Source organism: Dipodomys merriami, unplaced genomic scaffold, assembly GCF_024711535.1.
Source record: "Dipodomys merriami isolate MVZ:Mamm:240054 unplaced genomic scaffold, mDipMer1.0.p SCAF_34, whole genome shotgun sequence".
Taxonomy (NCBI): Eukaryota; Metazoa; Chordata; class Mammalia; order Rodentia; family Heteromyidae; genus Dipodomys; species Dipodomys merriami.
In genome coordinates this window covers 12,690,904-12,709,145 of record NW_027204937.1, presented here as the reverse complement: position 1 = coordinate 12,709,145, position 18,242 = coordinate 12,690,904, and the positions used below count along the sequence as shown (strand labels likewise).

At 41.3% G+C, this 18,242-nt stretch overlaps 1 protein-coding gene across 2 annotated transcripts in view; it reads left to right on the top strand.

The window, feature by feature from the left end:
* The window catches only part of Mast2 (microtubule associated serine/threonine kinase 2), a 125,501-nt gene that overhangs the window by 9,756 nt on the left and 97,503 nt on the right, over positions 1-18,242 (top strand). For both annotated transcript variants that reach the window (XM_069987344.1, XM_069987342.1), the window contains exons 2-3: positions 6,412-6,559; positions 9,740-9,882. In XM_069987344.1, the coding sequence (XP_069843445.1) occupies positions 6,412-6,559; positions 9,740-9,882 (291 nt within the window). The remainder of the gene's footprint in view (positions 1-6,411; positions 6,560-9,739; positions 9,883-18,242) is intronic.

The window sequence follows — 18,242 nt, the reverse complement described above, 5'->3', positions numbered from 1 at the left end:
TGGAGGGTACAGAGTAGAACATAGTGGTTGAGACATGGGCATTTTGAAAAACCTGAGTTTTCAGTATAAATTTATTTTTTTTCTCTATTTTTTATTATTGTGAAAATACAGTATAAATTTATTAACTTCCATTCCTCTCTTAATCAGGGTATGGGTAAAGGCTAGCTTCTGAAAACCCATTAACTTTGAAATGTTTAATCAGACATTCTAGAAAAGGAGTCTTTTATTCCCATTTCCTGCAAGGAATCTTTTCCCTTTTGTTTTTGTTTTCATTTCTCCCTATTTTATCCTGTTATATTAAATCCTTGATAAAACTTCAGGGGAAAAAAAAGAATTTTAGGAAGGCTGGATGTGGTGGTGGCTCACATGTATAACTCTACTTGGGTAGGGGGTGGGTGCAGCTGAGATCAGGAGGATTATGGTTTGTTGCTAATCCTGGCAAAAACTGGAGACCTTGTTGCCACTTAAAAAAAAAAGAAAATTGGGCTGGGCACTGGTGGCTCAAGCCTGTAATACTAGCTACTCAGGAGGCTGAGATCTGAGGGTTGCAGTTTGAAGCCAGCCTGGGCAGGAAAGCCATGGGACTCTTACCTCCAATTAAACACCAAAAAGCCAGAAGTGGAGTGTGGTCATGTGGCAGTTAGCCTTGAGCACCAAAGGCTTGGGCACTGCATAGTCCCTGAGTTTAAGCATCAGGATCAGCACAAAAACAAATAACTTGGATGTGGTAGTTATGTGCCACCTAGCTATAAAGTGTAAATAGGAGGATCACAGTCCTAATTGGCCCAGCATAAATGTGAGATCCCACTCAAGATAAAGAAAGGATTTATGTGCTGATAACTCTTAGCCTATAATTCTACTTAGGAGGCTGAGATCTGAAGATTATGGTTTGAATCCAGCCCAGTCAGAAAAGTCTTAGTGACACTTCAATTAACCATCAAAAAGTAGGAAGTAGAGTTGTGGCTCAAGTGGTAGTGTGCCAACCTGGAACAAAAAAGCTAAGGAACAGTGCCTAGTTTCTGAATTCAAGCCTATTTATCAGCATGTGCACATGCGTTCAGACACACACACACACACACACACACACACACACACACACACACACACACACAAATAATTAAAGGTGTGATTAAAATGTAGAATTCTGCCACTGTGCTTAATTTGTACCACCTCCACAAACAAAAATAACACTGTAATTTCCTCATTTTTCATTTGGTTCACACTTTTTTTCATAGTACTGTTGAGATTATAGTAGTATAAAGTAGACAACGGTCTTTCATCTCAGTTGACTGATGTTCAGTGCACTTGATATGTTTGATCTTTCTATGCTGTGGCTGCTGAGATCACACTCTTGTTTTTTTTCTATTTCACTGGAAGTGCTTCAGATTGAAAGACATATGCCTGTTATCCCAAACTATGTCAAAGGCTAAGATTGTACTTCCAGGTCAGCATAGGCAGCAAACTCCAAGAGTTTCCATCTCCATGGAGGGAAGCCTGGGTGCAGTGGCATGTGTCTGTGAGGCTAAAAACTATGGGATGACTAAAGCAGGTAAACTGCAACTCAAGCCCTTGCCTAGGCAAGGAGCAGAGAACCCTGTCCTTCAAATAGTAAAAAACTGGACTAAAGGTATGGTTCAACAATATCACTCCAGTCTAGCAAGTGTAATACTATATACTACCCCTGCTTTGATGAAATACAAGCAGAAAACTAACTACACAGTGAGCTAATCTCCAACAAATTAAGGGTTAAAGGAGATGTGCATCTGCTACTCAACTTCTCCCTTAGGGAACATTGCTACATTAAAGCTGGCACAGCTGGGATGATACTGCAGAACTTTAAAATGTGGGCCCCTCAGGCTGAATTTGTTCTTAATTATGTTTCAAAACCTAAAGAAACCATACTTTATCCTGAGCCAGTTACTTTTTTTTTCCCTGAAGGGAAAAGAAATGCACAAATTAAAGCTTCTCTTTGAAGCTGAACAAAGTAAGAATAGATTGATAATACCAAAAAAAAAGTCAAGATGTCTTTAAAAAGTTTTTTTTCCCTAAAACAAAGAACTGTAAAAAAAAGAAATATTTCTATAATCACCTAATCTGTGCATGTACCTTGAAAACATGATAATAAGTTATTACTGAGTACTTCTTGTTACCATGTAAAACAATGTATTTACAGAGATTAGTTTCTTTAATGCTAATGATAGCCCTGTGAAATACATAGTATTATCTCCATTATTTATGTGGAATAATGAAGACTTAGGAAGTTTGTGAGACTTTTTTTTTTGCCAGTCCTGAACTCAGGGCCCGTCCCTGAAACTTCTTTTGCTCAACTCTAGTGCTCTACCACTTCAGCTACAACACCACATTCAGCCTTTTCTGTTTATGTGGTGCTGAGGTATCAAACCCAGGGCTTCATGCATGCAAGGCAAGCACTCTACTACTGAGCCACCTTCCCAGCCCTATTTGTAAGTTTTTTTTTTTTGGGTCCGGTCGTGGGGCCTGAACTCTGGGCCTGGGCGCTGTCCCTCAGCTCTTCAGCTCAAGGCTAGCGCTCTACCACTTGAGCCACAGCGCCACTTCCGGCTTTTTTCTTTTTGCTTATGTGGTGCTGAGGAATCGAACCCAGGGCCTCGAGCATGCAAGGCAAGCGCTCTACCACTGAGCCACCTTCCCAGCCCTTGTAAGTTTTTTTGGAATGGATATTCCCTCTTCACATTGTATACAGAGTATCCACTGTTGTTTAATTTCTCCCAAGGCCTCTTTACTTCCCCCTATCTACAGCTTCCTGCTGTAGATGTTTTCTCTGTGAGTAGCCAATCCTCTGTATGAGTTACCAGAATTAGTGCCCAAGAATTAGTTCTTTCCATGGTCATAGGTACTTTTCTATCCTTCCCACAAAAATGATTGAAATACAGGCTATTGTAGCCCCCCCACCCCCTCTCTCTTTTGGTTGGTCGTGGGGCCTGAACTCGGCCTGGGCGCTGTCCCTGAGCTCTTCAGTGTAAAGCTAGCGCTCTACAACTTGAGCCACAGCGCCACTTCTGGCTTTTTCTGCTTATGTGATGCTGAGGAATGGAACCCAGGGGCTCATGCATGCAAGGCAAGAAGCACTCTACCACTGAACCACCTTCCCAGCCCCAGCCCTCTCTTTTTGCATAATTATTTACTGTTTCTAATTTATCTTTCTCACTATAGACACTTACTACAGTTGCCTGCGCTCTTGTCATTTGCTCTGTTACTTCGGTGCCTCAATCTCCCCCTTTTCCCTTTCATCCATTTATTTTTATTTTTTTATTGTGAAAATACTGTACAGAGGGGTTACAATTACATGGGCAAGATTATGAGTACATTTCTTTTTTTTTTTTTTTTTTTGTCGGTCGTGGGGCTTGAACTCTGGGCCTGGGCGCTGTCCCTCAGCTCTTCAGCTCAAAGCGAGCGCTCTACCACTTGAGCTACAGCGCCACTTCCGGTTTTCTGGTGGTTTATTGGAGATAGGAGTCTCACGGTCTCTCCTGCCCGGGCTGGCTTTGAACCGCGATCCTCAGATCTCAGCCTCCTGAGTAGCTAGGATTACAGGCGTGAGCCACCAGCGCCCGGCTTATTTCATTCATTTTTATGCTTTGCATTTATCAATTATATTCTAGATAGTTACCACCAACCACTATTAGCACTTTGTGTGTTTGTGAACTAATCAATCAAAATATATTGACCTTGGAGACCTGTTTTCTTTCTTTCAACTTTTCTCAGAGAATCAAGCATTTTACTGTGTTTTCCCTTATGGCTCTTAGTATTTCCATAGTTCAAGTTACTTCAAACTTGTTATTTTCTTCCTTTCCCTAGAACTAGACATTAAAACCCTGGACTTCTTGCCCACTAGGCAAGTAAGTGTTCTGACATGGGACCACACTCCTAGTCTCAAGTCTTACTTATTTTATTTTTGTGCCAGTTCTGGGGCTTGAATTCGGGCCTTGGGCCCAGTCCCTAACCTTTTTTCGTCAAGACTGCCTCTCTCCCACAGCCAGAGCCCCTCTTCTGGCTTTTTTGGTGTTTAATTGGAGATAAGAGTCTCATGGATTTTCTGCCAGCACTGGATTTGAACTTTCATCCTCAGGTCTCAGCCTCCTGAGTATCTAGGATCGCAGGTGTGAGCCACTGGTGCCTGGCTTCAGGTCTTATTTTGTAAATGCTAAGTGGCATAGGTGTCATTTATTTCCCCTTACGCTTTCTATTCTATCTGTGATGTCCAGGTTAGTTTGATGTACTGTTTTTTTTGTTGTTTGTTTTGTTTTTGCCAGTTGTGAAGACTGAACTCAGGGCCTGGACATTTTCCCTGAGCTTCTTTTGCTCAAGGCTAGCACTCTTACCACTTGAACCACAATGGTACTTCTGGCTTTTTCTGTGTATGTGGTATGGAGGACTTGAACCAGGACTTCATGCATGCTTCGCAAGCGCTTGACCACTAAGTCACATTCCCAGCCTGATGTACTGTTTATGTTTATTTTAACTTCTATGTTAATATATTGCTATAACAAAATATATGAAGTTAGATACTTTATGAAGAACAGCGTTTTAACTCAGCTTGACACTGGTGACTCACAGTTATAATCCTAGCTACTCAGGAAGCTGAGCTCTGAGGATCACTGTTTAAAGCCAGCTGGGGCAGAAAGGTTCCTGTGAGGCTCTTATCTCCAGTTAGCCACCAGAGAACCAAAATGACAGAGCACTAGACTTGAGCAAAAAACAAACAAAAAAATCTATATCATAATGTGCTGGATGGCTTCATGATGAGAATGAATGGAAGAGGGAGACATCACATGGTAATACAGGAAGCCAGAGAGATTCAGGAGCCAGGCTTACTGTTTTTTGTTTTTTGTCAGTTGTGGGTCCTGAACTCTGGGCCTGGGCGCTGTCCTTCAGCTTTTCAGCTCAAGGCTAGCGCTCTACCACTTGAGCCACAGCGTCACTTCCGGCTTTTTCTGCTTATGTGATGCTGAGGAATCAAACCCAGGGCCTCAAGCATGCAAGGAAGCACCACTGAGCCACCTTCCCAGCCCCAGGCTTACTGTTTTTATAACTCAGTATTGAGAGAACTAAGTAGGATCCTTCAAGAACTACATTAATCCCTTCTGCTCAGTAACCTAAAGTACTTCCTACTAGACTCCACCTGTTAAAAGTTCTACCACCTCTCAACATTGCTACACTGATGACTGTACTTTCAGTACATGAACCTTCGTGGAACAGACTATATAGCAGTTGCCTTCATTGAAATATGTCTCATTAGGGCTGGGAAGGTGGCTCAGTGGTAGAGCTCTTGCCTTGCATGCATGAGGCCCTGGGTTCGATTCCCCAGCACCACATACACAAAAAGAAAAAAAGCCAGAAGTGGCGCTGTGGCTCAAGTGGTATAGAGCTAGCCTTGAGCTGAAGAGCTGAGGGACAGCACTCAGGCCCAGAGTTCAGGCCCCACGACCGGACCCAAAAAATAAAATAAAAAATGAAATATGTCTCATTAGCATAATGAGGTGAATATTTGCCTAAAATGTTTATATCTTCGTAATTTCTCTTTGAAAATATGTATTTGGCTTCTATTATAGGCATATAAACAAAACTTTAATATTGGACTTGTTGAATATTAGAGGTATTTCTGACTTTGTATGACAGATAGCAGCAGGTCTGTTATTTATTTTTATTGGTTGTGGGGCTTGAACTCTGGGCCTATTGGTGATAAGAGTCTCTCAGACTTTCCTGCCCAGGCTTTTTTTTTTTTTGTCGGTTGTGGGGCTTGAACTCTGGGCCTGGGCGCTGTCCCTCAGCTAGCACTCTACAATTTGAGCCACGACACTACTTCTGGTTTTCTGAGTGGTTTATTGGCGATAAGAGTCTTATAGACTTTTCTGCCCAAGCTGGCTTTGAGCCATGATCCTCAGATCTCAGCCCCTAGAATAGCTAGGATTACAGACGTGAGCCACCGAACCTGGCTAGCAGGTCTGTTATTTAAGGATTAAAAATCCTGCAGCTAGGCACATTGGTTCCTGTCTATAGTCCTCGCTGCTCAGGCAGGAAGATCACTTATCCAGAAGTTTGAGGCCAGTCTTGTCTCAGAAAATAAATGAATAAATAAGCAGACTAAATAAAAAGGTGTGTGTGGCGACTTTAATCATCTTTTTTCACTCAACGCTGGTACTCTGTGGCTTTAGTCATCTGTGAGCCTTCTCTTATTTTTCCTTTGGCATTTCACAATCACTATTCTGTGTCATTACATAGTATACCAAGGTTTTACTAAGAATTATGGTTCAAGCTTTAGCTGTTAAGTAGGAAATATAAAATATTGGTACTTAATGAATGTTTACTATAAAGTTCTTATGCTTCGGGAAATATACTGAAAATTGATGTTTTATTCTTTATTCTTTCAAGGATGTGGTAACTGGACTTAGTCCCCTGCTCTTTAGGAAGCTCAGTAATCCTGACATATTTTCATCTACTGGAAAAGCTAAACTCCAGCGACAACTTAGTCAGGATGACTGTAAGTTACGAAGAGGAAGTCTGGCCAGTTCTCTGTCAGGTAAATATCTATGTTTTTTTTTTTTTTTTTCAAATTTTAAATTTTGATTTAAAGAACCATAGGGGAGGGTTCTGGAGGTGTGACTCAGTTAAGGGAAAGCAGCAGGTACCAAGTTTGAGTTTGAGTCCAGGTCTTGGACTTGAAAAATTATTTGGATTAGCTATTTTTCTTTTGAGTATTCAACAAACAAAATCCAGTGCTTTGCTCTAAAATGCTAAATTCTTTCTTTACATCCTATGAGGTAAGTCCATGACAACTGGGTTGTGAAATGTGGAAATGTGGTTGTATTTGATCGTTCTTTCTATAGAATTTTCAGTTAATTGGATTTCAACTTTAAGTCTTGCTTTCTACTTGCTTAGATGTTTTTGTATCTGGGTACTAAACTTACTAAAGATTTTGCAGAGAATAACCTGATACCTTTGCTAAATGAAGCTTTCTTTATGCTTATGATAGGAACAGACTATCTTTCTAGATTCAAACCTCCCCACTCCTATATTTTTGGAGGGAAATGATGCTGGGGATCAAATCCAGGGCCAGTCGTGGGGCTTGAACTCAGAGCCTGGGCACTGTCCTGTAGCTTCTTTTGTTCAAGGCTAGCACTCTGCCACTAAAGCCACAGCTTTACTACTGGCTTTTTTTTTTGTGTGTGTGTGTGGTTAATTGGAGATAAAAGTCTCATGGACTTTCTGCTTGGGCTGGCTTCAAACTGGGATCCTCAGAGCTGTCTCCTAAGTGGCTAAGATTTACAGGTGTTAGCCACCCGCACCTGACTTCATTTATATTTAAACAATTTTTGGTGCTCCTAGAGTTTGCAATGAGGGCCTCATGCTAGGCTAGTGCTCTTCCACTTGCCTGATATCTCCAGTTCTGCTTTTTTGCAAGTGATTTCGGAGATGGAGTCTAGCGAGCTTTTCTGTCCAGGCTATTCTCTAATTGCTATTCTCTGGATGTCAACTTTTCATTGGCTAAGATTATAAGAATGAGCCACTGATGCTTGGCTTATTGTTATTTATTATTATTATTATTTTACCAGTCCTAGGGCTTGAACTCAAGGTCTGGGCTTTGTCCCTCAGTCTCTCCGTGCTTAAAGCTAGAGCTCTACCATTTGAGCCATAGCACCACTTCTGACTTTTTTCTGCTTATGTGGTGCTGAGGAATCGAACCCAGGACCTCATGTATGCAAGGCAAGCACTCTACCACTGAGCCACCTTCCCAGGCCCAATTATATTCTTAATCTTTTTTTTTAATTTTTTAATTTTATTTTTTTATTTTTTGGGTCTGGTCGTGGGGCCTGAACTCTGGGCCTGGGCTCTGTCCCTCAGCTCTTCAGCTCAACGCTAGCGCTCTACCACTTAAGCCTCAGCGCCACTTCCGGCTTTTTTTTCTGCTTATGTGGTGCTGAGCAATCGAACCCAGGGCCTCATGCATGCAAAGCAAACGCTCTACCACTGAGCCACCTTCGCAGCCCCTCATTTTTAATCTTTACTTTCTCTTACATCTTAGTTTTCTTGTTTAGTTTCGTCAAATTTCTGTTCAAATAAGTCTGTTATGGAAGTACATTGTGTAACCAAGAGTCAAGGCATAATATTCAAGTTTAGTGAGTGAATGGATATGAAAAAGAATGGAAGCCGGGCGCTGGTGGCTCACGCCTGTAATCCTAGCTACTCAGGAGGCTGAGATCTGAGGATTGCTGTTCAAAGCCAGCCCGGGCAGGAGAGACCGTGAGACTCCTATCTCCAATAAACCACCAGAAAACCGGAAGTGGCGCTGTAGCTCAAGTGGTAGAGCGCTCGCCTTGAGCTGAAGAGCTGAGGGACAATGCCCAGGCCCAGAGTTCAAGCCTCACGACCGACCAAAAATAAAAAATTAAAAAAAAAAAAAAAAAAAAAAAGAATGGAAAGAGTTGAAGCCAGCAATGATAGTCTGGATTTGGGGGAGTTATTTACTTATTTTGTGCCAGCCCTGAGGTTTGAATTTAGGGCTGTCTTTGAGCTTTTTTTCTCAGGGCTAGCACTCTACCACTTGAGCCACACCTCCAATTCTAGCCTTGTGGTGGTTAGTTGGAGATAGAGCCTTAGAGACTTTCTTGCCTGGTCTGGCTTCAAATCACAATTCTCAAATCTCAGCCTCATGTGTAGCTTGGATTACTGTTTTGAGGTGCTCAGCTTATTTTTAAACTTTATTATTTTTTTTGACATTAGTTCTCTCTTTTTTTTTTCTGTGATGAAGTTTGAACTCAGTTTTATGCTTAATAGGCAGTTACTATACCACTGGAAGGCACACCTCCATATGTTGGGAATCTTTTTTTAGAATGTCAAAATGTTTGATTTAATTCTTTAAACATTGGACAAGGAAGTGACAAAGACACAATCATTTTGGTTAGATCACTAGCAGTGTGAAAAAATGTTGTGAATAAGAGATGGAACTTGCACCTCATCTAGAAAGTCATTGTAGTTAGTTCTAGATGCTTTGTCTTTTTTGGTGATTTTGATGTCTCTGTGTGAGATGAAGACTGTCAGTAAACCTGACTACACACACAGTCTGGTGAAAGCAGTTAGTTGCCTTCTAAACTCTTTTTTTTTTTTTTTTTTTTTGGGTCCGGTTGTGGGGCCTGAACTCTGGGCCTGGGCGCTGTCCCTCAGCTCTTCAGCTCAAGGCTAGCGCTCTACCACTTGAGCCACAGCGCCACTTCTGGCTTTTTTCTTTTTGCTTATATGGTGCTGAGGAATCGAACCCAGGGCCTCAGGCATGCAAGGCAAGCGCTCTACCACTGAGCCACCTTCCCAGCCCCTGCCTTCCAACTCTTAAGGGTCTTAACTCTTAAGGGTCTAGGAGTATTTGTTCATATCAGGACTTTTGCACTGAATTGGTAAGAAACTAGGTAGGCTGGAAGGGATTGGAAAACTGCTAAACTGGATTTCAGGGTGGGAAGGCTGGCATGATGGTAAATATTACAGAAAACTGAAAATAGTTAACTCATTTTAATATCTAACTTAAAATTCTCATCACAACCAAGACATTATAAAAACTTATAAAAACTATAGATTCTAAAATGGAAGAAGGAAGAACTTTACCTTGTTTGTATCAACATGGTTGTACCACTTTGACATTATTGCATTTGTATTTCATCATTTATTCTTGAATAGTCACATGTATGTTTTCTGACTCTTGTGTTTGAAGGTAAGCAGCTACTTCCTTTGTCCAGCAGTGTACACAGCAGTGTGGGACAGGCCTCTTGGCAGTCTTCAGGAGAAGCATCAAACCTTGTTCGAATGAGAAACCAATCCCTTGGACAGTCTGCACCTTCTCTTACTGCTGGCTTGGTAAGATAGTAAAATGATGACTTGCTCTGGGGAACAAATCCTTGATTTTCATTTGTCTTTGCCACATTTATTATTTTTTTCTTTCTTTTTGTCAGTCATGGGGTTTGAACTCTGGGCCTGAGCAGGCTGTCCCTCAGCTCTTCAGCTCAAGGCTACTGCTCTACCACTTGAGCTACAACGCCACTTCTGTTTTTCTGGTGGTTTATTGGATATAAGAATCTCACGGACTTCCCTGCCTGGGCTGGCTTTGATCCATGATCCTCAGATCCTCCTGAGTAGCTAGTATTGCAGGCCACTGGCACCCAGCTATGATTTTTCTTTTTTTTTTTTTTTTGTCGGTCGTGGGGCTTGAACTCTGGGCCTGGGCGCTGTCCCTCAGCTCTTCAGCTCAAGGCTAGCGCTCTACCACTTGAGCTACAGCGCCACTTCCGGTTTTCTGGTGGTTTATTAGAGATAGGAGTCTCATGGTCTCTCCTGCCTGGGCTGGCTTTGAACCGTGATCCTCAGATCTCAGCCTCCTGAGTAGCTAGGATTACAGGCGTGAGCCACCAGCGCCCGGCTTTGATTTTTCTTTATATATTAAATCATCTTTAGATTACTTATATGACCTAATACAATGTGAATTGCTGTTATAGTGTTCTGTTTAGGGAGAAAAAATTGATACATGTTCAACTGTTGATCTTATTTCAAAGTCTTTTAATGGTTACCTTCTGTAAATTTTACCCTATTCAAACTAGCGATTGGTGAGTAGATTGTAAATCTGAACTCAATGAATCTGAGCAGAGGAGCTGGGCCTCTGCATTATAGGGATAAATAGGAGAGCAGCCTGTTCTGTGTTAGTGATGGCCAGATTTTTGGCTGATTATGAGCCCATTTGGCCTTGCTGAGACAAAAAAAAATTGTGCAGGTTCAGTATAGAAGCAAATTTTTCCTGTAATTTTTTTTTTTTCTCTGATACTAGGGCTTGAACTCATGGCCTCATGCTTATTGTCTGTTCACGTCTGGTGTTCTACCACTTCAGCCATGTCTCCAACATGGCTTTTTTTAGTTGGTAATTGGAGATGGAGTTTTGCAATTTTTTTACCTGGGCTCTTTGAACTTGGATCTTAATCCTGATCTCAGTCTTTTGAGTAACTAGGATTACCTGTTGGAGCCACTGGCATTTGGTTCTCTAAAAATTTTATTTATTTTTGTGCTGTAGTTTAAGTTGGACTTGAACTTAGAGCCTGGATGCTGTCCCTTAGTTTTACCACTTTGAGCCTCAGCTCGACGTCAAGCTTTTTGTGGTTAATTGGAGATAAGAATGTCACAGATGGTCTGGGAGTGTGGCTTAGTTGTAGAGTTCTTGCCTAGCATGCTTGAAGCCCTGGGTTTGATTCCTCAGTATTGCATAAACAGAAAAAGCCAGAAGTGGCACTGTGACTCAAGTGCTAGAGTGCTAGCCTTGAACAAAAGAAACTCAGGGACAGTGCCCAGGCCCTAAGTTCAGTCCCCAAGACCGGCAAAAAATCAGGGGCTGGGAAGGTGGCTCAGTGGTAGAGTGCTTGCCTTGCATGCCTGAGGCCCTGGGTTCAATTCCTCGGCACCACATAAGCAAAAAGAAAAAAGCTGGAAGTGGCTCTGTGGCTCAAGTGGTAGAGCGCTAGCCTTGAGCTGAACAGCTGAGGGACAATGCCCAAGCCCAGAGTTCAGGCCCCATGACCGGACCCCCCCCAAAAAAAAACAAAACAAAACAAAACCAAATTGAATCGTATAACATGTAAGTTTTTTTTTTTTTTTTGGTCAGTCGTGGGGCTTGAACTCTGGGCTTGGGTGCTGTCCTTGCGCCCTTCAGCTTAAGGCACGCGCTCTACTGCTTGAGCCACAGCGCCACTTCTGGTTTTCTAGTGGGTTTCTAGCGACTTTCTAGGAAAGTCTCATGGACTTTCCTACCTGGGCTGGCTTTGAACTCAGATCTCAGCCTCCTGAGTAGCTATGAATACAGGCATGAGCCACTGGCAGCCGGCAATATGTAGTCTTTTAGGACTAGTTTTCATTTAGCTAAAATTTTCAAGGGGTATACATGTTGGATATGTCAATATTTAATTCTTTTTTATTGCTAAATACTCTTATATAAATATAACACATTTTGTTGTCTACCAGTTGATAGATATTTAGGTTGTTTCTACCTTTTATCTATTATAAATAATGTTGTTGTGGTAATGCTTATTTATATATCTAGAAGTAGTATTGCTAAATTATTACTCCATTTAGTAATTTGAAGAAACTGATTTTACTATTATTTTTAATAATTAGTGGTATAAAGAGGTTTCAATTCTATAAGTTAAGAGTATAATACGTTGTGGTCCATGTCACCCCTTCCATCATTCTCCTCATCCTTTCCCCATTCCATCTCTATCCTCAAGTTATGTTGTTCAATTTTTATATATGTTGAATAAAATGATTGTATTTGCTCATTATTCCTTTCTCCATCTGTATGCCCCTCTTCCTTGCACTCCTCCCCCTGAAAGTGTTTTACCTTCCTGGGATTCATTTTGTTAAATAATTTGTTAGTTGTTCAGAGGAGTTATATCATTGGATTCCTTCCCTAAGTATATAACCATTTAGTCAATTTGTTTGTGTATATATGAAACCCTGTGTAAATTATCATGTATATTTATATTTTTAGATCTGGCTTCTACATATGAAATAAAACAGGCACTGTCACTTTGAGCCTTATTTTACTTAGCATAATTTTTTCTAGGTCCATCCATTTGCCTGCAAATGACATATTATTTTTTCTGATAAGAGTAAAATTCCATTGTGTGTGTGTGTGTGTGTGTGTGTGTGTATGTGTGTGTATGTGTGTGTTACATTTCTAAGATCCATTAATGTGTTGTAGGGCATCTGAGCTATTTTGGCTATCATAAATAGTGCAGCAGGGGCTGGGAAGGTGGCTCAGTGGTAGAGTGCTTGCCTTGCATGCATGAGGCCCTGGGTTCAATTCCTCAGTACCACATAAGCAGTAAAAGCCGGAAGTGGCTCTGTTGCTCAAATGGTAGAGGCTAGCATTGAGCAAAAGATGCTTAGGGACAGTGCCCAGGCCCTGAGTTCAGTCCCCAGGACTGACTGCCACACACACACACACACACATACACACACACACACACACACACACACACACACACACGAACAACTAAAGGAACAAAAGAGTGCTATCACTATGTGAGTATTCTTTAACATTTAAGTGGCTATAGTGTTGGTTAGGGTTTTTTTTATCTTTGCTGATTTTCTTTTCTTCTTTTCTGCCAGTCCTGGGCTTGAACTCAGCCTACGCACTGTACTTGAGCTTCTTTTGCTCAAAGCTAGCACTCTACCACTTAAGCCACAGTGCTACTTCTGGCTTTTTTTGTTTATGTGGTACTGAGGAATTGAACCCAAGGGCTTCAAGCATGCTAGACAAGAACTCTATCACTAAGTCACATTCTAAGCCCTTTACTGATTTTCTGTTTACTTTGTTATTTGTCTGAAAGGATTTTGGAGTATCAGGAGATACTGCATGTTCTTGTGTATTATATATATATTTTTTAGTCATGAATTTTTTTTTCCCCCCTGGAATTTGGGCTTAAACTCAGTGGCTGGGTGCTATTAGTTAACTTTTTCCATTAAGGCTAGCCCACTCCTACTTGGGCTACAGCTCTACTTCTGGCTTTTTTGGTGGTTAATTGCAGGTAAGAGTTTCATGGATTTCCAACCCAACTGGCTTTAATCCTTGATCCTCAGATCTCAGCCTTATAAATAGCTAGGATTATAAAGACTTGAGCCACTGGCACCCAGCCCAGTTATTGATTTTCTGGTCTTGTGTTTGTACTTCATTACTTGCAGTTTTTACAGGGAAGTCAGTTTTAATTTTAAGTTGTTTTTGAGACGCAGAACTTATGCTAGAATTTAATGATGCGATGCTTAGGTGATACATAAAGATTTAAATTATGTCACTGATTGGATCACAAGCATCCCTTGCCTTTTTGGGTAAGCCTGTGGAATGTGCATATTTTTAGTAATTTTAAAAACTTTTTAAGAACAATAGGGAAAACAAACCTATTCTAAAAGAGGACACAAAGAATTACATAAGTAGTTTAAAATTTCTATTGATTTTTCTATCTGTGATTGCATATTTTTTTGGTCTAGGTTTTTTAAAATGTCAGATATTTTTATAGCTTTATCTCATTCCCTTTCTTCCATTTGGCCTCTCCTACTTTTCAGCCCCACTGGAAATGAACTTCTTGACCTGAGGGACTGAGTTTGCTACAAGTAAACAACATGAATGGATTATTTTCCACGAGGCACAAAACCTCAAACAAAAAGAATCTCTCAGATATGTGGGCATCTTGAAAGTAATGCAAAGTGCATTTATAGGGAGACAATAAAATGAAAATGTAAGAATCTAAGCTTGTTTATTTACTTTTTATTTTGAAACAATTATAGACTCAGGGCAAGTTGGAGAAATGGTACATAGAATTCCTTGAACTCTTCACTCCATTTTCCCTAATTATGTCATCTTATATAACTATATAACTATAATATCATTGAGGAAACCTGATTTGTGGAAACAAATGATGAAAGAATGATTACTGTTAAAAATAGTGATCTAACTTCCTATAAGATTGTAAAGAATATTAACCAAGGGCCGGGAAGGTGGCTCAGTGGTAGAGTGCTTGCCTTGCATGCACGAGGCCCTGTGTTCAATTCCTCAACACCACATAAGCAAAAAGAAAAAAGCCGGGAGTGGTGCTGTGGCTCAAGTGGTAGAGTGCTAGCCTTGAGCTGAAGAGCTGAGGGACAGCACCCAGGCCCAGAGTACAGGCCCACGACTGGACCCCCTCCCTCAAAAAAAAGAATATTAACCAAAAACTTATGCAAATGATAAAAAATGATCCTGTGGCTTATCAGGAAAATCATTATGTCTTTAATCTGAGGAATTTGTTTCATATGAAAGGCTTTTCAATTTGTATGGAATTTTGCTTAACTGAATCGCCAGAGAATCTTTGTTGGGAAACTATAGGTTCTAGTTTCTGTACTTTGTTGTAGTATGTAGCCACCCTAAACTGGGGGAAGTCTTGAGTCTGCCTTGGTATTTAAGTTTTTTAACAAAAATTAGTCCTCTCATGATACTTAGTATGGTGTATTTGCTGGATAAAGATTCATAGCTTTTTATCTAAGGTTATAAAGTATTTTATTTATTTTCTAATGCCTGAAAAGTTAATTTGTTTTGAGACAATGTATAATTGCAAGTGATTCTGAGATTTATGCACTTAATTTTATTTTTTCTGCAGAGAGTCTCCTAGTTTTTAATAAATCATTGCAAAACAGTCCTCTTAATACTAAATAGGCATATAGTAAAAAGGATCCTGGGAGAGAGGGAGGGAAGGAGTAACATTATCCAAAAAGAAATGTAGCCGAGCACCAGTGTCTCACGCCTGATCCTAGCTATTCAGGAGGCTGAGATCTGAGGATCACGGTTCAAAGCCAGCACCAGCTGGAAAGTCTGTGAGACTCTTATCTCCAATAAACCACTCAGAAAACCAGAAGTGGCTCTGTGGCTGAAGTGGTAGAGTGCTGGCCTTGAACTGAAGAGCTGAGGGACAGTGCCTAGACCCAGAGTTCAAACCCCACAACCAACAACAAAAATTAAAAAAAAAAGAAAAAAAGAGGGGCTGGGAAGGTGGCTCAGTGGTAGAGTGCTTGCCTTGCATGCATGAAGCCCTGGGTTCGATTCCTCAGTACCACATAAGCAGAAAAAGCTGGAAGTGGTCCTGTGGCTCAAGTGGTAGAGCACTAGCCTTGAGCTGAAGAGCTGAGGGACAGTGCCCAGGCCTAGAGTTCAGGCACCATGACTAGCAAAAAAAAAAAAAAAAAAAGAGGGCTGGGAATGTGGCTTAGTGGTAGAGTGCTTGCCTAGCATGCCTGAAGTCCTGGGTTTGATCCCTCAGTACCACATAAACAGAAAGAGCCAGAAGTGGCTCTGTGGCTCAAGTGGTAGAGCACTAGCTTTGAGCAGAAGCAGCTCAGAGACAATGCCCAGGCCTAAGTTCAAACCCTAGGACTGGCAAAATAAATAAATAAAATAATAAAAAAAAAAATAAGAGCCGGGCGCCGGTGGCTCACGCCTGTAATCCTAGCTACCCAGGAGGCTTAGATCTGAGGATCGCGGTTCAAAGCCAGCCCTGGCAGGAGAGACCGTGAGACTCCTATCTCCAATAAACCACCAGAAAACCGGAAGTGGCGCTGTAGCTCAAGTGGTAGAGCGCTCGCTTTGAGCTGAAGAGCTGAGGGACAGCGCCCAGGCCCAGAGTTCAAGCCCCATGACCGACAAAAAAAAAAAAATAAGGTTCATGAAAATGCCTTTTTGGGATAGAAAAGCCTGTATGTATGTATGTATGTATTTTTTGGTCTGTTGTGGGGTTTGAACTCTGGGCCTGGGCGCTGTCCCTGTGCTCTTCAGCTCAAGGCAAGCGCTCTACCACTTGAGCTACAGCGCCACTTCCGGTTTTCTGGTGGTTTATTAGAGATAGGAGTCTCATGGTCTCTCCTGCCTGGGCTGGCTTTGAACCGTGATCCTCAGATCTCAGCCTCCTGAGTAGCTAGGATTACAGGTGTGAGCCACTGGTGCCTGGCTCTGCCTGTTGTATTTAAAGCTACATTTTCTACCCCAAAATTTGGATTCAGGTGTCTACAATGCTGACCTGAATATATCCTATCTCTTCCAGGGTCTTAATTTATGTACTTATAAAATGTGAGATAAGGGGCTAGGAAGGTGCCTCAGTGATAGAGTACTTGCTTTGCTTGCATGAGCCCCTGCGCCTCAGCACCACATAAGCAGAAAAAGCCGGAAGTGGTGCTGTGGTTCAAGTGGTAGAGTGCTAGCCTTGAGCTGAAGAGCTGAGGGACAGTGCCCAGGCCCAGAGTTTATGCCCCACCACTGACAAAAAAACAAAACAAAAAAACAAAAAAATATGAGATAAGGGTTGGGAATGTGGCTTAGTGGTAAAGTGCTTGCTTAGCATGTATGAAGCCCTGGGTTCAATTCCTCAGTACCACATAAAAAGAAAAAGCTGAAAGTGGTGCTGTGGCTCAAGTGTTAGAGCTCTAGCCTTGAGCAAAAGAAGCTCAGGTACAGTGCCCAGGCCTTGAGTTCAAGCCGCAGGACTGGGGGGGAAAAAGAAGTAAATTCACTTATAGACAAATTTATTTGAAGATTTAAGAGCTGATCTGTTTTTTCTATTTTTATCTATCTTTTTCAGTCCTTTTATCTAAAACCTCTCCCCTGCTGCTCTCATTAACCCTTAATTATTCTCCTTATTTCACCTTAGATTTTGTCATCAGGAATAAATCTGGAAGTCTAACACGGGTGGCTCACGCCTGTATTCCTGTCTACTCAGGAGGCAGTTCAAAGCCAGCCCTGGCAGGAAAGTTCATGAGACTCTTATCTCCAGTTAACTGCCAGAAAACCAGAAGTGGTGCTGTAGTTCAGAGTGGTAGAGTACAAGAGAGCCTTGAGTGAAAAAGCTCAGGCCCTGAGTTCAAGTCCCGTGACTGACAAAAAAAGAAAAAAATCAGGCTGGGAATGTGGCTTAGTGGTAGAGTGCTAGCCTTGAGCAAAAGAAGCTCAGGGACAGTGCCTAGGCCCTGAATTCAAGCCCTACGACTGGCAAAAAAAAAATAAAAAAAAAAAAAGAAAAATATCTGGCTACTCTCCTGCCAGTGTCTTCATTATTACCCAGCAATGTCCTGTCACAGTTAGTGAACCTCATTATCATTTCTTCTGAAGCTCTGTGCTTGTGCTGTTCCTCAGCTCTTCAGCTCAAGGCTAGTGCTGTACCACTTGACCCACAACTCCACTAGTGGCTTTTTCTGCTTATGTGGTGCTGAGGAATCGAACCCAGGGCCTCATGCAAGCAAGGCAAGCACTTTACCACTGAGCCACTTCCCAGCCCTGAATCTCTGTGCTTTGTCATAGCTCTGAAGTGTTCTTACATAAAATTATAACTTTCGATAACTTTCCTATAATCTGACAATTTTGGTTTCTTCATCTAATTCTTTAAAAAAATTTTTTTTTATTTTTTTATTGTGAAAATACTTTACAGAGGGGTTACAATTACATGGGCAAGATAATGAGTACATTTCTTATCAAGCATTGTAGCCTCCTCCTTTGTTTCCCCTTCTCATCCCTTCCCATCCCCCACTCTTCATCTAATTCTTAAAGTATAATAGCTATCAGCTTATCAGAACCTCTAAATACCTTTCTATGTTTTTTCTCTCCTTTAATCTTTATTCTTTCCCCTTTTAAGGATAGATCCCATGACTAATTAACTCTCACACTT